The 22,231-nt window shown below is 43.3% G+C and overlaps 1 protein-coding gene across 1 annotated transcript in view; it reads right to left on the bottom strand.

Annotated features, from left to right (window-relative positions):
* The window catches only part of MAST4 (microtubule associated serine/threonine kinase family member 4), a 215,588-nt gene that overhangs the window by 166,870 nt on the left and 26,487 nt on the right, over window positions 1–22,231 (bottom strand). Inside the window, 3 exon segments of the mRNA XM_033163954.1 lie at window positions 6,459–6,482; window positions 6,484–6,581; window positions 17,841–17,994. Coding sequence (XP_033019845.1) covers window positions 6,459–6,482; window positions 6,484–6,581; window positions 17,841–17,967 — 249 coding nt within the window. The 5' untranslated portion in view covers window positions 17,968–17,994.

The following is a 22,231-nucleotide window of genomic DNA, read 5'->3' as shown; positions in this document are numbered from 1 at the left end:
TGTGATCCAGTAATGCTTTACATTTCTTATACCACATTTTAATATGGTTGTTAATCTTTCCAATAGTTCTTTGTCTTCTTCCCCCTCATGTGGCAGAAAGCAAAGAAAATCCCAATGCATTTCTTTTATTTATGACTTGCCTTTATTGCTTGCTCACCTGCAGGCAGGAGCATGACCCCGAAGGTTGGTTTTTGGAAGAATATACTATTTTTAGATAGTTTCAAGGTGTATGCTTTTAAAGCCCTCTTGAGGTCATGGGGACTCTAGATATTAACAGACAAGAAAAGCAACAGTCTTTCCCCAAGATTGTGCCACAACTGGGTTTGCTCCTGCATTACTCCTTGTGAAATAAGATATCAAAAACTGAGTCAGAAAGCTTTTGCCAGGCCAAATCAGCATGAACTTTAACCAGCAGAGCTAACCTAATGAAATTTTGCATCTGACTTCAGTATTAAGGGACTTTGCAAAGTCTGTACCCTTCCTTGCTAGGAGGGATAGAAGAACAGGATATGCTTCGAGGGAAGGGTGCACATTTGCACCTGCTTATTTATAAAATTTACAACCTTCCATTCTGCTTTATATGACACACATGAGTAAGCATACGTAAGCTCACAGTGACTCTGAAAACAGCAGGTATACATTCAGTTATTTTGCCTGCCACATCCCAAGAACACCAAGCTGCTCACAAAATAGAATATGAAAAAAGGCCAGAGTAATAACTTTAAAGCCTGATACAGGTCAGTTTTTAACTCTGGCCGTACATAAGTGACGGACACAACAGCCTCTGCCAGTGATCAGAGGAAAAAGAGCTATCAGGGGGGTTGCACCCCTCCCTCCCATGAAAACCTTTATGGCAAGCAGCTAACTTGTTTATCAGATGCAGCTAACTTGTTTCTCCTCTTTTTTTCTCATTCATTTATTAAATTTCTATACTGCCCTTCATTCAAGGATCACAGGGCGGTTTACAATATAAAACCATAATTAATAATAATAATAATAATAATAATAATAATAAAACTTTATTGCAGCTATAAGCTCATACATAAAACCACAAAAACATACCATTGTAACAAACAAACACAACAACATATGCAGTTTTAAAAGCCTGGGGAGAAGACGAATGTTTTTGCTTGGCACGTAAAGATTATGTAACAAAGGTGCCAGGCAAGCCTCCCTGGGGAGAGCATTAAATAAAAATGGTCTGTTCTCATGTTGCCACACTCTGTACCTCTTGTGGAGGAGGCACACAAAGAGGTGCCTCAAGGGAGCCCGGGCGGCGGCTTAGGGTGTCTCTGCGGGCTGCAGAGACTCCCGAATCCGCCACCCGGCACCCCTTCGTGCGGCGGCTGCTCGCATAGGCACGAGCAGCCGCCACACGAAGGGGTTGCCGCTGCTGGGTGCGGCTTTGGGAGTCTTTGCAGCCCAAAGAGACTCCCGAATCCTCCGCCCGGCACCTCTTCGTGCGACAGGCTGCTCGTGCAGGCACGAGCAGCCGCAGCACGAAGGGGTGCCGCCACTGTGTGGTGGCTTCAGGAGTATTCCGAAGCCACCACCCGGCATCCCCGGGGGTGGGGCGCCGCGTGCGTGAATCATGACGTCATGACGCACGCGCCACGATGCCCCGTCCCCAGGGGTGCCTCTTGGCTTCCCGCCCCGGGCAGCCAAGGGCTAGAAACGCCCCTGCTTGTCCTACTGAGTAAACCCATTCAAATTAATGGACCTGACTAGTTCGGCGTTCAGTAATTTCAATGAGTGTAGTCTGAGCAGGACTAGCACCATATAGCGGTAAGCTCTGAAAAGCCTTGAAAATTTAGTTGTGAAGCAGCCACTGAGCTCATTCTCTGCATTTCCTTATTTTCTCAATAAGTTACCTAGACTGCTTCCATTCTAGGCATTTATTTAACTTGGGCATAACCATGATTTGTTCATTCTTTTAATGCTCTTTGGTGGGCTCAGAAAATCTTATTTTAGGGAGAAGAGTGGAGAAGCATTGCGATCTCTCTGGGGTATAGATCGAAAAATGTGCAATTGAGGCACCTAGCAGGAAGAGCATTCCATTAATCCCACCTTTCTCCATTGCTTGCCTGTGAATTTCCTGTTGCCTGTCCACTTCATGACCTCTCCCTTGTCCTGTGCCTTTTCTGTCTTGCACAAAGAAGTGGAGTTGTCCAGCTGGTCCCTGACATCCAATTAGTCAGCCACATTAAAGGTAAAGGGACCCCTGACCACTGGCGTAGCTAGCCTCAGTGCTGCTGGGGGCGGCGGCAGCGCAGAGGCACCCCCTGGGGGAGGGGCACGACGCGTGCGTCGTGGCGTCATCATGACGTCACGATGCACGTGTATGCAGAAAGGGGAATTTCCCCCCTTTCCGAGGCTTTTTTTTCGGTGGGGGGTGGTGGCCGGCGAGGAAGGGGTGACAGGTTTGACACACCCCCCCTCGCTGGTCGGCCCCCCCCGCCGAAAAAAGCGGAGGAAAGGGCAAAAAGAAGCAGAACAAGCGCTTGAATGCGCCTGTTCTGCTTCCTTTCCCTGCCCCCCCGCGGTTTTTTTTCGGGGGGGGTGGCCAGCGAGGAAGGGGTGAGAGGTTTGACACCACACCCTCGCTGGTCGCCCCCCCTCCCGCCGAAAAATAGCCGCTGGAAGGGGGGAAAGGCTACATGCCCCCCCCTTCGGGTCCGCCCGGCGGGGCGGGGTAAGAGGGGCCGGCCAAAGTGTCACCCCACCTCCCCTTGACCTAGGGGCGGCCCGCCCCCCCCCCACCCCCACCCCTGCGACGCCATCAGGTCCAGTCATGTCCGACTCTGGGGTTGCGGCGCTCATCTCGCTCTATAGGCTGAGGAAGCCGGCGTTTGTCCACAGACAGCTTCTGGGTCATGTGGCCAGCATGACAAAGCCGCTTCTGGCGAACCAGAGCAGTGCACAGAAATGCCGTTTACCTTTCCGCTGGAGCAGTCCCTATTTATCTACTTGCACTTTGACGTGCTTTCGAACTGCTAGGTGGGCAGGAGCTGGGACCGATCAGTGGGAGCTCACCCCGTGGCAGAGATTCGAACCGCCGAACTTCTGATCAGCAAGCCCTAGACTCTGTAGTTTAACCCACAGCGCCACCTCCTGGCTTGCATATCTGCTTCTCTAGCCCTGGGGAAGATTGAAGGGGGGATCTAAGAGCCATTCAGTAACCTAGGAAGCTGGCATAGTGACCTCTGGTGCTCAAGCAGAGGTATCTGGATCCATTTGTTCTTCAGGGTGATTGGAGGGGCCTGCTCTCATTCCTCCTCCTCTGAGGAGACCTTAGGTTTGAGATCTGGACACAATGAGCAGAATGAGTTTACTTTTTTAAAAAATAAAAAGGCTAATTCCATGGAATTATTTTGTAAAACTTGGAACTCCCCATCAGGAAACACCCTCAGATAATAGAAGATAATTTAATAGAAAGTAGTCTCTCAGCACGTCTATGAGATTGTCACAGAAGGCAGCATCTAAGCAATCACAGACCATGTGTTCACAGAAATCTCTCTCTCGGTGTGTGTGTGTGTGTGTGTGTGTGTGTAAGACCAGTTGCAATAAGTATTTTAATTTTGCTGAATATATAGACCATGTCAATTACCAGGGGTAGCACATCCCATTTTGCTGCCTGAGGCAAAAGAGGAATGTGCCACCCTGCTCCATTGGCACCCCACAAGCCACTATCTGTATTGTGTGGAGGTGTCCACAAGTACACAGCAGCAGTGCAGTTTCTGCAAGATCTCACTGAAAACTGGTTGCTGCTGGTATCAGCACTTCTACACTAGCAGTGGGGCTTTCATTGCTCGAGGCAGCTGCCTCACTCTGCCTCATGGGCGGGCCAGCCTCTCAATTACAGTGTTGCTCAATTATCAGGAAGCTCTTGACCCCTTCAACACTCTTAAACAGCCCATTTAACAGAACAGTGATTTCAACATTATTGCTAAAAAGCAAGCCAGCGCTATATTTGACATTCAAATATATTTCCAATTAATGCTTCTGAAGGCGCACTTGTTTGATTCTTGCATTATGTACATAAGGGTTTTTTATAACCTCTCAGGTAGGTAATTGAACCATTTTATTTGAGGAATTAAAGCATAAAATAATATTGAAGTACTCCTGAAATACATACAAATACCAAGAGTATAATCTAATAACATAATTATATCTGAAACCATTTTTACAAAAGGCATATGACAATTTAGTAGGAGTTATCATTTTCAATTAAGTGTTTGTTATTTGTTCTCTCCTAAACAAATACAGTAAACTCCCAGGAAGAAAGGCCATTCCTTTCCATACAGTACTTTCAGCTGTGGAAATAACAGAGTACAGAGGAATTCTTCTACAAAGCAAGAGAGAAATATTTCTGAAATGAATGTTTTGCTCTTTTCCAACAGCAAAGATGTATAAGGTCAAATAAGCAGCATTTATCTAGACAAATGCTGACTGAGTGAAGCAAAACAGCACATCACTGGTCAAGTATCAGCGTTAAAATGTAATGCAGAAAAATTGAAGGGTATGTTAATTTAGATAGCTTCCAATGCTGCAAACCATCATTACATGAAAAGCCATTCTTCAATAGAACAACCACAATTCTATGTTTCTAGAGAAGTCACATCTAAAAATTGAAATTAGAATCTATGGGACTTTTTTTATAAGTGTGTAGACTTATACACTCATTCTCTACTATCTCAGACTCTGCACCATGAAAAGTGGACAAAAATATTGTATGTGTTTCATTTCCATACCTTTCATATTGAAACACTCTGTACATGTGTGAAGGGAGAAAGAAATATTATGTTCATGTCTTTTTGCGGTTTTCCTGTAGTCACTGTGGGAATAGAGTGCTAGACTAGAAAGGTCTTTGGTGTGGTCCAACCTGGATGTTTATTTTCTTATTTGTTACTTGACTGAACACTCCATGTTGCAATGTTATGCTTCAGATACTACTTGATGCTGTAGTTCTAAGTGTATGAAGTTTTTAATGTGATTTTTTTACACATAAAGCTTACATTTATAGTGCACATTCCAGAACACCAACAAAACAGTTCTATCTTTCAGCAAAGTCGGCATTTCCTAGCCTGCCTACCTTCCTTATATTTTTAATTATTATTATTATTATTATTATTATTATTATTATTATTACTACTACTATACTACTACTACTACCTCTGTCAGCTTGTCCATTACAGGCAATTCTGTACCTTTCATCAGCCATTCCCACTCGGTTGGGGCCTGCTGGCATTTCCATTTCTTGCCCATACAATTTTGCAATACTGACAAGTGATTTCAGATTTATAGTTACATTATCCCAATCTACACAGGGCTAGGTCTCAATATATGCTCTATTATATCTGAGATTTTTTGAGTTATTTGCCACCAATAATTTGTGACAATTGGGCATTCCCATCACATTATGTAATAAATGGACATTTCCCACAAAACATTCCCAACATTCAGAGCCATTAACTGGTTGGATTTTATTTAACCTTGCAGGTGTTAGATACCACTTCAGTAATAATTTATACTGTGCATCCCCAACTGGCAGACTTCATGAGATTTTATCTACCTGTCTCCAAATCTGATTCCATTGAGGAACTATTCCATCTCCATGCTTTCATAACTAAATACATCTATCAGTTTAAATATATATTTTGAAATAAACACAAATACTTAGTACTTTTTTATTATCTATAATGAAGTGTCAAGCCAAGCTTCTTCTTTGGTTTTGGAGAGGTGGGGTGAAAAATTAACACTAAAGCCACACCAAAAACTGAATACTTTTTGAGGACAGCCTTACCATTCCATTGACCTGCAATATGACTTTCAAAAACATATCCCCCTCCCCCTATAAAGTAGTGGTGGCGCAAATGTTGACTCTATTGCTAACATTCCTCTAACTTAGAGATTTAGTACCAGCTGCAACCTGAAGCTCCATCACCCAATTTAAAAAGTAGTACACAGTATATCAAACTATGTTTTACTCGTTATCATGATGAGCTTCAATACACACAACCAATATACACATTCCTTTAGTAAGCTACTTGCATGCACATAATGAAACCAAAATAATAGAGTGTCTTTAAAAAAAAAAAACCTACACACCCCAGTATTTGAAACTAGTGTATTATTTAAAAAAGTGATTGCTTCTTTTTCTTAAATAGACTACTTGAAAAGAAAAACTATACTAAAATGTGCTCCCAGCTGAGGTTTTATAGGAAAGCAAGTAGGCAATTCAAAATTACAGCTCCCCCAGTAAACATAATTCAGATAAACTGAACATGTTTAGTACTATTATATACAGTAACCGACAACAGTTATGTGAAAGGCCCTGAATACTGTATCTTTTGAAAACAATTTTGGATTATTTGACTGTAGTGCAAATAAACTCCTTGCTGCAATGTTACATAAACATTAGTTTCTTGAATAAACAAATACTTGAAAATATAACTCACCAAGCTAGCTGTTAGAGAAGGTGCTGGACTGCCCAAGAGCTTGACTGCGCATTCGGACAAGATTGGAAGTTTCTCCAGTTTGCCATGAATGTTGTGTAACAGCATTTGACAGCAAGTACCTACCTGTCAAAAAGTTTAGGTGGAAAAAAGTTGTCAGTACACAGCCTCTTGCAGAGTTAATGGTTTGCAATATTAGTCCATGCAACTCACGTTAATAGAAAATTTGTCTGACTTAGCAAGATTTAAACCTCAAATGCTCCTCATAAGCTTCTAAAATAGATATTCAGCTAAAATAGATATATGCACATAATCCAAATAATAAATCTTACTGTGCAAATACAAATATAAATACAAACTTATCCCATTCTGAGAATTAAGAAACTGGTGAACAAGAGAAGAAATGGGGGTTTTTTGACTAATGTAGTGAGTCCCAGACTCTGGCACAAGGAACCTCCATCAAGAATCTGTTTCCAGGAGAAGTGCTGTGAGAGGAGAAAGACTCAATATTGACCATGGGGGGGGGGGGTTTCTACCTACTTTACTTCATCTTCTAGCCCTCGGAGCCTTCAAAAGTAAACACTGAGCCTGTTGGGTCTACATACAAAGGGGGGGGGGTGTTGCTATTCTGTTTTCTTCTACTGTAAATCACTTAGAGATCTATTATTATTAAAAGGTGTTTCTTTATTAATGTATTTATGGTAACACCATCAGATTTGGACTACCTTGGGATGTGAATGTATTGAATATTGCTAACTGATCTGCTGGTAATTTATGCTCACTTTGATATATTTTAAGTGAATTGGTAATTTCTGCAGTCATGTTATAACTTCAATAAGTATTATACCTGTGTATACAAGTAATTGGACTTCAGAAAAAAGTATTATACCTGTGTATTATACCTATGTATTATTATAACTATTCATGGAGAATGCATTATATAAGTAAACTGATTGACTTAAAGAAAGATACAGAGCAGCTGTTTTAAAGTAAACAATTAAGAAGCTTGCCTGGTGCATATATATGCCTATATGTTTATGAACACATATGTGATATTAGGGCAGTTGGCTAGAAGACAGTCTTAAGAAAAAATGTACATTCTAGGTAAATCACCATATTTTCAAAAATAACTTTAAAACTGGACTGTTCTTGTGACATAAAGACATGCTTGGCTGCTGAATCCTAATGGGAATTATCCCCCTTTCTTTCCAGAGACATGGAAATGGTTTCAAAACAACTATTATCATAATAGCACAGAATCTAGACACTATCTAACCAGAACTAAAGACTTAAGGCCCATTAATTTCATTACTGGTTTATTATTTTTATTATTTTTTATAAAGAGTATAAGCTTAAGGCACCATTACCTGAATTAAGTCCTACTGACCTCTGAGTAGACATACCTAGGATTGCACAGTAATTCTCCCATTGATATGAGTCTTAGAAGTACTTAACTTTGACTGTATCATGCTATGTATTTAAGCTCAGTAATGCAGGAAGTAAATGTTAAGATAATCTGCATCAAACAATGATTTCTTCAAATGACTGTATTTAACTTGAAGGGTAGGAGCAGTAAGAGGATAAATCCCTTCTCAATCTGATCACCAGAGACCCTAGCACTAAGACTCTAAGACATCACTTTTATTAGTACAAACTGTTGTAGCGCCAGCAGGGTGAAAAAAGAAATATGTAAATGTTAGTGTTTGTTTTTACAATAATGTATGCAGAATTAATGCAACCATCCCCATTAGACTTAATAGAAAAATAAAACAATTGATTAATTTTAAAACCATTGTTATAAAACCCTTCATTATTGTTATCTTGGTTCCTTGTAGTTACATCAAGAAACTTTATTTAAATCCAGTTTGGGAGGAATACCAGCAGGCATTAAAAAAAGCATGTTGCTGTTTAATTCATGCATCATTTGCTGCTTACAACTTAAGGAAATTAACATCTGTCAAGTGTATTACTTAGCTGCATATGGTTAAAATTAACGGACAATGCTTCTTTCCCTGCCAGATTTAAAAGAGAGATAAACATTTCCCCCCAATCTGTCCATTAAAGCTGATATAATTCAATCAAAGCTAGAAGTACAGATGACTTAATTGTGTGGTCCTTGGCCACTGCAAGAGAAACCATTGTACAGAACCCCCATTAACAACATTCAGCACTTTCATGCCCCTTCCTTCACACAGCAATAAAACCTATCTAGCTCATATTATTGAGGTGCTAAAATATCCTCAACAGTTTGGAATAATTGCCCAGTTAACATTTACAATTAGTGTTATTTTAATTCTTTGCTCTTTCAGAATGACTACTGCTATTTCACTATGATCTGTAATAAAGGAAGAAATGTGTTTCAGCCGAACCTTAAGCCACAATTGATGCCATAAACGTCCATCAATGAAAACTCTTCGGAAATGGCTTAGAGAGTAGCAGAAGCATGCTACTTTGGACAGAGCGGCCTGTTTCTTAAAAGTTTTTCAAGTTTCATGCATTTATTCTTCCAGTTTACAACACATGTACTGAAAATGCCTTAATTACATCCAGGCTGGGGAATCTTTGGCCCCCAGATGTTGCTGTACTAGAACTCCCATCAAGCACAGCAAGCACAGCCAATGGCTAGTAAGAAGGAAGCTGTAGCTCAGCAACATCAAGAGAACCACAGGTTCCCCACCTCTGAGTTACACAAACATCAAAGCAACTTTCACAAAGTTCAATTAAAACAAGAAGTATTAGGGGAAAATAACACTCTGCCCCAACAGCACAAGAACACAGGAATAGTTCTTCTGCTGCATCACTCCAAGGATCTATCTATTTTTGTTTTTGTTTTTTGTTTTTAAAATAATTTATTCATTTTAAAGAAGAAAAACAGAAAAAACAAAAACACAAAATACAAGAAAAAAGAAAATACAAAAAATAAAGAATTCTTCTTACCATAACATAGGTTTCACTATGCATCGTGAATGACTACCCCCGGTCCCCCCCTTCTGAATTTCAAATCCCAAATCTATATTGGCAATTTCTAAGAAATTACAATGTGTTTTTTTTTAACAAGAATTTATTGGTTTTCCACATCAAAACAAATACAATATAAAAAACAACAAGAAATACAACAAGAAAAACAGAAATAAAAAGGAATACATACCCACACCAGAACACCAACACTGCATACATTTAATTAAAATCTTACCGGTATTTCGAATCTAACTTGGGGGACTTCCCCCGTTCTCTCCTCTGCTTCCAATTCTAATTTACTTCAGTAACTTTCCATCTATTTCAACAATTCATTCACCTAAATTCATTATCTTCATCTCTAAAATTTAAATCATTTAACATCAAAATATCAAAATATCAAAATACAACTTCTTAATACAAATATTAACTTCTTGTGACCTTATCTATCTCTTATACCACTAAACTGCTGCTGGTATTTCTAATTCAAACCTTATATAATATTAAACTACCCTTCTTTAAAAACAGTCCAAGCATCTCTTCTCTATTCCAAATAAAAAAAAATTAACACTCTGACTTCGAGGTACCATGGCAAGCCTTCCTGATTACACATCTAAAATTTGCACCCTACCTCGGAATCACCCACCAGACTTCCCTCCACCCCTTTCCAAAACCATTGTCCAGAATGTCCTCTTTTTCCTTGTATCTAAGAGCCAAAGCCTTGTCCAAAAACATCCTTGCAAAGTTCTTCAGGAAATATAATACGTCACCATCCAGCATCTCCATTTCAAACTTCCAATCAACTTTTAATTGTAATTCCCAAAATTGTTCCTTCATTTCTGGGCTCCCACCCCAGAAATCGGATATAATATGTCTAAGTTCAACCCTGGGCCTCTCACACCAACAGGGTTTTCTTCTTCTTGGAGTTGCATAGTCACTGTATCTTGTTCTTCGGAAATTTCTTCAAGTTCTTTAGCAAGGTTCTCCTCAGGTTCATTAGCAAAGTTCTCAGAAGCCTTGACAATTCCAAAAAACTTTTCGTCAACATTCTGATTCAGCCGTTCTAATTTCTGGTTCAAGAGTTCTAGTTTCAAAAGAATTATCCTTTGTCCTTGGGTCATTCCCGGATCTAAAGTCATTTTAAAAGCGAAACCAAAAATGGCAGAAGCAGGCAGGGAATAACCAAGTTCAGTACTTTTCCATCTTTAGGCTCAAGTTTCAGCCGCCATTTTCTCCTAATCAGGGTGCAAAAATTATATTCCACCGACTTTGAGAAGAAATGCTTTAAAAGTCTCAGTCCTCCCCTAACAGGGGTTTTGACAGATCGTACTTGTCAGAGAAACTCCAATAGATACACTGTATCAGCCAAATGCAGCAACAGCAAGAAACATTGTTACTTCTTCCAATTCGGCAGGGAGAGGAACGGACTTCCTTTTGACATTCCTCCCCAAAAGCCAATTAAGAAGATTTTGAGGCCAATTAAACTCCGTACTTACAGCTTACGGGGTTCTTCTTTTTTGCTTCAATTCAGGTAAGAACGATGCGCTCATCGCAGCGGCAGCCGCCACTTAGCTTCCCCGGCTGGGGCAAAACCTCCACAGCCCCGCGCCGTTGCCCTTTCACTCCTGCGCCCCTTTTACAAGGGGAGCGGAGAAAGGGTCAGCGCAAAGGGGCCAGCTGGAGAGCCCACACTGCGGGACGCTCGACCCGCGGCTTAACGGAGCCCGCTGCGCGGTAACGGAGCTCCTAGCCCCCGGGGAAGCCAGGGTCGTCTCGCTGCCGAGACAACCCTCGACCGCTAGCAATGGCGCCCTCGCCGGAAGTCCTAAGAAATTACAATCTGAACCAAAATTTATTTCAACCCAATTTAAATTTTAACCTAATTCTTGGGTAAATTCTGAAAAACCTGTAATTCCTTCCCTAAGCCTTAATAAAGGTTATGTTGTTGTTTTTTCAAATATAATTTACATTTTTCCAATCTTCTTCCACCATTTCTTCTCTCTGGTCGCAGAGTCTCCCTGTCAGTTTGGCAAGTTCCATAAAGTCCATCATCTTCATTTGCCAGTCATCTATACCGTATATACGTGAGCATAAGCCGACGCAAATATAAGCCGAGGCACCTAATTTGACCACAAAAAACTGGGAAAACTTATTGACTTAAGTATAAGCCGAGGGTGGGAAATGCAGCAGCTACTGGTAAATTTCAAAAATAAAAATAAATACCAATAAAAGGCTTGGAAAGAAAGGGTCTCTTACAGGGAGGGCTCAGGGGTAAGGGGGCATATTGTGGGTACATTTCAGGGGGCAAGGGGAATATTCTGGAATGGATTAAGGGGGAAGGGGGCAGATTCTGGGAAGGTTTCAGGGGGGGTGGGGCATATTTAGGGAGGGCATGAGAGGCAAGGGGGCATATTCTGGGAAAGTTTCAGGGTGGGCAGTTTCTAGGGTGGGCAGAGCTGGGATGGGGGAAGTTTCTAGGGTGGGCAGAGCTGGGATGGGCAGGGGTTAAGAGGGAAGGCTTGGAAAGAAAGGGTCTCTTTACAGGGAGGGCTCAAGGGGAGGGGGCATATTCAGGGAGGAATTAAGGGGGGAGATTCTGGAATGGATTAAGGGGGAAGGGGGTTGATTCTGGGAATGTTTCAGGGGTGGTTGGGGCATATTTAGGGAGGGCATCAAGGGCAAGGGGGCATATTCTGGGAAAGTTTCAGGGTGGGTAGTTTCTAGGGTGGGCAAAGCTGGGATGGGGGAAGGGGTTAAGAGGGAAGGCTTGGAAAGAAAGGGTCTCTTTACAGGGAGGGCTCAGGGGGAGGGGGCATATTCAGGGAGGAATTAAGGGAGCAGATTCTGGGAAGGTTTCAGGGGTTGATAGTTTCAGGGTGGGCAGTTTCTATGGCGGACTGAGCTGGGATGGGATGGGGGCAAAAGCAACAGGCTCTCTGGGGCTGAGCCGGCTCGCGCGCCTGCTCATCCTCCTCCTGCTCCCGCTGCCCCCGTCGCTACCTCTGTTCCCCTTCGGGGAGAAGGGACGGGAGGAGGAGGAGGAGGCGATCCTCGCACAGAGCAGTGACTGCTCTGTGCAAGGCATAGGAGAGGAAAAGCATCGAGGAGCACTTTCTCCCCACTTTTCCCTCCCCGATGCGTTGCGCAGATCAGGCACAGGATCATAGAGTCTCAGCGCAGTTTCTACAGTGGGCAGAGCTGGGATGGGCAGGGGTAGAGCAGGCACAGGATCATAGAGTCTCAGCGCAGTTTCTACAGTGGGCAGAGCTGGGATGGGCAGGGGTTAAGAGCACTTTCTCCCCGCTTTTCCCTCCCCGATGCCTTGCGCAGAGCAGGCACAGGACGAGGGATCAGAGAGCAGGCACAGATGGGGGATCGGCAGGGCAGGGGAGACAAGCAGCAAGAAAGGATCCCTTTCTTGCCGCTTGTCCCTTTGCAGCCGCCCGCTTCACCTGAGTATAAGCCGAGGGCGGCTTTTTCAGCCCAAAAAATGGGCTGAAAAAGTCGGCTTATACTCACGTATATACGGTAGTCAGTAAATCTTGGGTCTTCCAGTTCTTAGCTAGTAGTAGTCTCGCAGCGGTTGTGGCATACAGAAAGAATGTAATATCCTTTTGGGGGATTTCCTCCCTTACTATTCCCACTAAAAAGGGTTCTGGTTGTTGTTTTTTTTATAAAAGTCTCTTAACACTTTTTTCATCTCATTATAAATCTTTTCCCATAAGTCTTTTATCTTGGGGCACGTCCACCACATGTGGTAAAAAGTTCCTTCTTTTTCTTTACATTTCCAACATTTGTTATCTGGTGTATGATACATTTTTGCAAGTTTTACAGGTGTTAAATACCATCTATACATCATTTTCCAAGGATCTATCTAGTCCAGGAACCTGCTGTCAACACAAACTACCCAGTCAGAAGCCTACAAGCAGGGCATGAACACAACAGGAATTGAATGTTAGTTCCCAGTACCGGTACATGAGATTCAGCACCTGCCTCTGAACATGACTGTTACATTATTCTGCTATCATAGCTAATTGTTCAATTCTTCTTTAGAGACATCAAATCACATCTTATGGCAGCAAAGTTCATAATTTAAATATGTTTTGTGTAAAAGGCTACTTTCATTTATCCATACGGAACCTAATGTTAAAGTTAATTATACTGGATTCCAGTGCTATCTGGAGATCAACTGGAGGGCAGGGAGTGGTATTTCCCATCACTCTCTACACCACTCAGTTTTGTATTTTCATGGTTTGTTCTTGGCTAGACAAACCACAAACCCAGATTCAGACATGACACTAAACCAAACCATGGCTTAGCTCAGGATAGCACAGGATGAAGGGAGACGCGAAGCAGCCACAATGTTTGCTCCATGCATTCATATAAACGTTCACTCACATGGTTTGGCTTAGCATTACATACAAACTGAGCCACTGACTAATATGGCATAGAATTAGTTAGACTGCATCTTATTGCCTGAAATAACTGCCTGAAATTGCTACACAGCATAGTAACCAAATTAAAGGCACTTCACCTTTATTTTATTTATTATATATAAATAAGGTAAAGTCAATTTCAGCATCCTAAAACATCTTAGCATGATGAACAAAAACATTTAAGTTACTACAATGCAATACTGCTCTGTAATGAGTAATAGAAAGGAAATAAAGTCACACATTTTAGTTTACTTTGAACCTAGTTAGACACAGCGCTCTTCACCTCCAGCCCATTTAGAAAGCCATTATTTTCTATCATGAATTCCACTTTCAGCATAGCCTACTAAGCCTGTGGAGCATTCTCAATTCTGACAATTTAAGCCCAAGCCCAAGTGATTGTATAAAGCCCTTTGAAGTTACTTCAGCTCATGAAACCCATTCACTGCAGCAAAGGAGCTTTGCAGTTAACCAGTTTTCCTGCTCCATGACAGGAATAAATCATGCAGCTTTGTTTTCTGCATTTAATATTTTAATAAAGGGAAATCAAGAGCATTGACTCAGTTCAGCAGTGAATTATAACCAATTAGTTTGAACATATAAATTGCAGTTGATATATTTAATTTAAATAGAGAATTTGTTATTAAAATATATGGTGGTAATTCAGAAACTAACAGCAAAATGGCTACCCACGCTGTACATTAAAAATTGCCGACAGTCTCCTAATACACTTAAATTTAGAATTCATGAATAATTTTATGAAGTGACATGATTGACAAGCTTCTCTCTTGAGATCTATAGCAGCTTCCAGATAGGCAAGTAGCTAAGAGTGGCAGGGAGAATCTAGTGAAAAAGTATACAAGTAATTGGACTTCAGAATTCTTCCTTCTCCACCATCAACAGACTTATTGGAAAATGGACAACTCTCCAACTGACAAAGTTGAGAGGAAATAACTAAAGGTGGAGTACTGAAGGATCAAATTGTCTGTTGGTAGTAACTGATATATTTAACTTATATGCAGAATACATCATGCGAAAGGCTGGACTGGATGAATCCCCAACTGGAATTAAGATTGCCGGAAAAAATATCAACAACCTCAGATATGCTGATGATACTACCTTGATGGCAGAAAGTGAGGAAGAATTGAAGAACCTTTTAATGAGGGTGAAAGAAGAGAGCGCAAAATATGGTCTGAAGCTCAACATCAAAAAAACTAAGATCATGGCCACTGGTCCCATCACCTCCTGGCAAATAGAAGGGGAAGAAATGGAGGCAGTGAGAGATTTCACTTTCTTGGGTTCCATGATCACTGCAGATGGTGACAGCAGTCACGAAATCAGAAGACGCCTGCTTCTTGGGAGAAAAGCAATGACAAACCTAGACAGCATCTTAAAAAGCAAAGACATCACCTTGCCGACAAAAGTCCGTATAGTTAAAGCTATGATTTTCCCAGTAGTAATGTACGGAAGTGAGAGCTGGACCATAAAGAAGGCTGATCGCCATAGAATTGATGCTTTTGAATTATGGTGCTGGAGGAGACTCTTGAGAGTCCCGTGGACTGCAAGAAGATCAAACCTATCCATTCTCAAAGAAATCAGCCCTGAGTACTCACTAGAAGGACAGATCCTGAAGTTGAGGCTCCAGTACTTTGGCCACCTCATGAGAAGAGAAGAATCCCTAGAAAAGACCCTGATGTTGGGAAAGATGGAGGGCACAAGGAGAAGGGGACGACAGAGGATGAGATGGTTGGACAGTGTTCTTGAAGCTACTAACATGAGTTTGGCCAAACTGCGAGAGGCAGTGAAGGATAGGCGTGCCTGGCGTACTCTGGTCCATGGGGTCACGAAGAGTCGGACACGACTGAACGACTGAACAACAACAAGTAACTGATAATTTCCACTGTAAAGAATTTTCAAAAATGAACATGTTATCCATGGGAAACTAGAGTTTTACTCTAACAACAACAAAAGTCTTTATAACACAAAAAATTGCATTATACACATTACTCTCCAAATAGATAGCTGTTACTTCTGCTGGGCATGTTGACATTTTCTGCAGGACATTTTAAGATTCCACTGCTTGGTTTTTGAGTGGCACAACACAGCTAACTCTCAGCATGCATCTTCTATAGGTATCTGAAACTGGAAATGGAGTTCTGATTCCTGAGACACACCCACCCCAGGAGCCATAGCAGTACATTCTTAGTGTAATTAAAGGCCCATTGAGTAACTTCTACTTTATGTAAGTAAAAAAGAGCAACCCAAAAGCTACCATGGTAGTAAATTGGCCTTGCATGTAAGGCCACAAAGTTACTAACATGCTTTCTTTTCTTTTCTTTTTTTACTAGCCTGCTGGGGCTGGCAGAAAAAGGACAGGGTTTCATCATTTTGCAAAAGCCATCTGCAGTTCTATACTAGGTACATAGGACGAACAAAGTGTTCTGCCATTCTTCTACCAGCCTGCTCACTTGACTGCATACAATTCCTTCTCGCCTATGACTAAGAAGCTAGTGTATATATCAGTGACAGGGGCCAAATGTGCCCTTCCACACTGTCTGCCTGGCCCTTGGGACTCTTGCCACATCACCCCCCTCACTGACCCTGCTCTGCACTTCCCTTGAATAATTCTCCCTGGCTGGAGTGTGTCATTGATTTCTTATAATGATTCCCTGTGTGCTTGGGTTGGGGGGGATAGAGAGTTGTGTGTAGAAAACTAACCTTCTGTTCAAAGGCAAAATTTACATTTGTTGCTCTGCTCACTTTTGTCTCCAGTCCCATATGGTCTCAGGAAGTTACCCAGAAGGGAATGCAGGTCTCACTAAATAATGGGCTGCAATAACCAGTAGAATGGATTTGGTGGGGAGCAGGAGTACCGGTAATTACTAATGAGCGTTCCCCACATCAAACGGAGTGCGCATGTTGCGAGGTTGCGAGGGGTCCCTTTGAATCACGGTGGCAGCTCCTGGCAGTTGGATTGGCTTCACCTTCCCAGGTTGGGATACCTGTGGACTCCACCTACGCTAGCAGTCGCCCAATCCCGGCTGGGAGGTGTTGCCAAGGGGATTGGCCAGGTAGAGGGAGGGATTATGCACCACACACAATAGATCTTGAGTCATGCCTGGGAAGCAGCCATTGGAATCAGAGCTTCCCCACCCCCCACTCCCTCAATTGATGCTTACTTTGCAGGTTTAACCACCTTTTTCCACAGCCACACAGGCACGCAGGCGCTGCTATGACAAGGTCGCTGTTGAAGGGCCGGAAAGGAATTTCCCTGCATTGGCAGGTTTCGCCTTTCCCGTAGCAATTCGTCACAACTTTGGCAGTTGCAGGCCTTGGGCGGAATCCTTTAGTCATTTACAGGATTGGGGGGGGGCGTGGGGCGGTGACCCCAGCCCCCATTGTGGCGGCGATAACAGGGTTCCCGTTAAAGGGGTCTCAGGGGGAGGCATTGACCAAACGCCCAGGGTCGTCAATGCCCTCCCCTTCCAGCGGCAGCGAACATAGGGGGGCGGGCTATCTGCTTGAACATATGTTCTCCAGACTAGCCCACTTCCCAATCATGCTGGATAACCCTGAAGTTACCCAGAACCCCGGCTGGGGGGCTGGGAAGGATAAACGCCCAATGCCTGAGCCAAGGTCTTCCTACATCTGAAATATTAATAAAGTTGTGGCCAATTTAATCCCATAGAACATTGTCATGAGGTCTATTTCCCTCAGGGGCTGCCCCGGGGTGCGGGGGGGACTTCGCCTGACCCCGCAATCTTACTTTACAGAGACAGTATCGTGGAGATTCATTAAAATGACTCAGGGAGATTATCTATCTGTGTTATCCTCTCTAAGTCACCTGTCTATAATCAGTACACAAAACTCTGAGCTTGACAGGTGTCTGTTCATATAATTGTTTAAGATCAGGCGTGTTTTCTATAGCAGAGCATTTTTTTTACTATGTTTGGGAATATATCTGTCCTTGGCTATATGGACATGCCATTTTCCTTACCAGTCAGAGCTCCTCCAAGACTTCCTCTTCTAAATGGTCTCCCATCTTCACTGAGTTGCCTTTTAAATTTCAGTGGCTTGCTGGGGCCAGAAGAAACTTCAGGGTTGCTGGATTTCCGAAATGGCATAGATGGAGGTGACAATATACTATCAAGCTGTAAAAATAAAATAAAAAGCAGAGATGCTGGAGTTAAAATCCATTCTCAACTTGAAATACAGGCAACCCCCATTTACATGGAGATTGTGTTTCTGGCTTCCACACATGTTGGTGGAACGTGTGTAAGCTCACTCCGGCCACTTCCGGGTTGTGGTGATGTGCACGTGCACGATTGTGCATGCACCGAGGAAGCATAAAATGGTCATTGTAAAAGGCCATTTGTGTGTGTAAAAAAGAACACTTGCTAGCTTCAGAGAACACCACACTCCCTTAAGCTATTTAAACAAGGAGAGAGATGGAAAGCTAGCAAACCTTCATCTGCCCACAGGCAATATGTTCCCCATACACACACGCACACACTTACACACGAAATTGAAAGCAATTTGAAGGAGGACTATCTGGTCATTGCTCACATCTCATTTTTGCTCTTGGAAAGGGCAAGATAAAATACAATTAAATATAGTAAGTTTACATCATATAAAAAACCTACAAAGCCTATTTGAATTGAGATGACAAAATAAATGGTTGTGGAGACATGCAACTCTCACACCACTTTCAATTATTTAAAAAATATTGTCTGCCAGCTTTTTCATAGCTGTCAACTTTCCCTTTTTTGTGGGAAATTCCCTTATTCCAGCGCCATTTCCCAATGCAAAAAAGGAAGGTTGACAGCTATGGCTTTTGTTTGAACTACCTCTGTCATGAATCTGGGTGCCAATACATTGGCAGCTTTATGTTTTCCAAATATTTCTCATTATTATTTGCCAATGCTAATAAAAAAACTGCTGTGAATATACAAGTAGTGCTGTTGTTATTTCAGGATGAAAGCATAGACTGGCTATACTTAAGCCTTGTTCATGGAAAATCGAAAATTCTTTCTAGTAGCACCTTAGAGACCAACTGAGTTTGTTCCTGGTATGAGCTTTCGTGTGCATGCACACTTCTTCAGATATGGTATCTGAAGAAGTGTGCATGCACACGAAAGCTCATACCAGGAACAAACTCAGTTGGTCTCTAAGGTGCTACTAGAAAGAATTTTCGATTTTGTTTTGACTATGGCAGACCAACACGGCTACCCACCTGTAACTTGTTCATGGAATTTTAACTGGTAGCTATATATGCAGAAAAGTTCAAAATGCAGGTGACCATGCAATAAAGTCTCATTGGTCCTTTGCTGCAGTAGGCTTCTCTACATGAGAATTGGAACTTTGAATGGGAGAGAGAGAGGTGTTGATAGAGTGAGAGATGTAACAATTATTATTATTATTCATAAAGGATAAAACAATACCAAGGCAGGTTTGCAAGCAAGTACTTGCCTGCTAGCCTCAGGCAGAGTAAAAAAAAGATTCCTAACAGGTAATGTCTGCTGCCTTAGAGCACCCAATTTGCAACAAATATCTAGTATGAGAATGTACACTTTTTATTTTTTAAACTAAAATCCATTGAACATCCTCGGTATAAGCCTACTTTTTTTGAGTGGAGTATTTTTCCACCAGTAGTCTCCTGGTTTGTTTTATGAAGTAAAAGGTGATCACACCAAATTGCAACTAGTTAGGTTACATGACCTTATCTTTTGTGTAACATTTCTTGTCCCTGGACGAAGTCATTGCCAAGTGTGAAGTCACCTGGAATGTTAGCAATTAACATTCAGAGTACAATCCTATGCACACTTACCCATCAAACTTAACAAAGCTTACAAAGTAAACATACATAAGGCCATATGTTATCTGACTATATGTTGTTTCCTTCACCAAGAGGGAGAAAATGGTATGGGAAACTTCTTTTCATACAACTCTTTAAGCTTTACTATTGTTGCACGCCACCCCAATCTCCAAGTGGTGCAAGATTCCAGGGGTTCCAAGCATGTACCCAGGGTTTGGGTTTGCTTTTGGAATGAGGTACAGTGAAGACTGTTGTGTCTTTATGATATATGGTTTATTTACACATATATACAACCTGAGCCTCAGTATTAACACCTCAAGAGGTCCTTGCCACAACACTGGAGTCCGAGAGAAATCAAACACTGCTTCCTCTCTCCAGCTTGCTGCTTTTCTTCTAACTTCTGAGTTGGGCTTGACTGCCTATAGAGCTATCAGATAGAATTCTACCAATAGGTTTTACATATATTGGTAGAACATACATAGGCATGTTGCTCCAGCCTAAAATATTAACCACATTACTTGTGAATACAGAAAGCTCGCCCAATTAAGCTCAACAAAATGGAACTTTCAATTCTACCTGGAAAAGGTACACACAAGGATTTCCTCTGTGAATTCTGTAGTACAGTGGTACCTCGGTTTACGAACTTAATCCGTTCCGGAAGTCCGTTCTTAAACCGAAACCATTCTTAAACCGAGGCGTGCTTTCCCTAATGAGGCCTCCCGCCGCCAGTGTACTTCCACCGTTCGGCTTCCGTTCTTAGACCAAGGTAAAGTTCACAAACCAGGACATTACTTCTGGTTTTGCGGAGTTCATAAACCAAATCGTTCATAAACAGGACTGTTCTTAAACCAAGGTACCACTGTATTTATAAACCTCATGACATAAACATTTGCAATATATGCATAACCACCTATAGATGAAATTAGAATGAACTGGTCTCCATCCAGCAAGGTATAAAAACTTGCTTTCATGATGTACAAACAAACATATTAAGAATATTCACTTGGAATAACATCATGAAAACACACCACTGAATTTTCATATTCTGTTTTAAGCTCCATTTTAACTATATTGCAGCGTGAGGTGGAAAAGCCACCAGATGGCACTACTTAATTAACAAAATAGAAACAATTCTATGTGTCTCAAAAGTTACTGTATCTTAAACTAACACCAAGTGTATTTAAAAGACACACAAAATAAATTATCTTTAGACTACACCCTCAGGGAGAAGAATTTGCATTAGCTATTTTGAATATTTGTAATAAAACAAAAATCTATTTAATTTTCCTCTTATACCATCTATTTCTCCATGAAATCAGTCTGTTTCCATCAACATAGCAGTGCTATTTTTCTAGGAAAAAAGGGGTGCTGGAACTCATCTCCAGCGTCTCCCTTGTTCTCTTATACAGTGGTGCCTCGCAAGACGAAATTAATTCGTTCCACAAGTCTTTTCGTCTTGCGGAAATTTCGTCTTGCGAAGCACGGTTTCCCATAGGAATGCATTGAAACTTAATTAATGCGTTCCTATGGGAAAAAACCAGTCGGGGCCGGGTGTCGGGAAAGCGAGCGGGGAGAGCGGTTACTTACAGTACTGTAGTGAGCGGCGGTGGTGGGAGGAAGCCGGGTGTGGGGAGGGCGATGGGGAGCGCGGGGAAGGCGAGCAGGAGGAAGCCGGGTGTCAGGTGTGCGATGGGGCAGCGCGCGGAGGGCGAACGGGAGGATCCAGGCGTGGGGAGGGGCGATAGGGAGCGCGGGGAAGGCAAGCAGGAGGAAGCCAGGTGTCGGGACTGCGATGGGGCAGCGCGCGGAAGGCGAGCAGGAGGATCCAGGCATGGGGAGGGCGATGGGGAGCGCGGGGAAGGCGAGCAGGAGGAAGCCAGGTGTCGGGACTGCGATGGGGCAGCGCGCGGAGGGCGAGCAGGAGGATCCAGGCGTGGGGAGGGCGATGGGGAGCGCGGGGAAGGCAAGCAGGAGGAAGCCGGGTGTCAGGTGTGCGATGGGGCAGCGCGCGGAGGGCGAGCAGGAGGATCCAGGCGTGGGGAGGGCGATGGGGAGCGCGGGGAAGGCAAGCAGGAGGAAGCCGGGTGTCAGGTGTGCGATGGGGCAGCGCGCGGAGGGCGAGCAGGAGGATCCAGGCGTGGGGAGGGCGATGGGGAGCGCGGGGAAGGCGAGCAGGAGGAAGCCAGGTGTCGGGACTGCGATGGGGCAGCGCGCGGAGGGCGAGCAGGAGGATCCAGGCATGGGGAGGGCGATGGGGAGCGCGGGGAAGGCGAGCAGGAGGAAGCCAGGTGTCGGGACTGCGATGGGGCAGCACGCGGAGGGCGAGCAGGAGGATCCAGGCGTGGGGAGGGCGATGGGGAGCGCGGGGAAGGCAAGCAGGAGGAAGCCGGGTGTCAGGTGTGCGATGGGGCAGCGCGCGGAGGGCGAGCAGGAGGATCCAGGCGTGGGGAGGGCGATGGGGAGCGCGGGGAAGGCAAGCAGGAGGAAGCCGGGTGTCGGGACTGCGATGGGGCAGCGCGCGGAGGGCGAGCAGGAGGATCCAGGCGTGGGGAGGGCGATGGGGAGCGCGGGGA

Source organism: Lacerta agilis, chromosome 11 (genome assembly GCF_009819535.1).
Source record: "Lacerta agilis isolate rLacAgi1 chromosome 11, rLacAgi1.pri, whole genome shotgun sequence".
Classification (NCBI taxonomy): domain Eukaryota; kingdom Metazoa; phylum Chordata; class Lepidosauria; order Squamata; family Lacertidae; genus Lacerta; species Lacerta agilis.
This window is presented reverse-complemented; position numbering and strand designations above follow the sequence as displayed.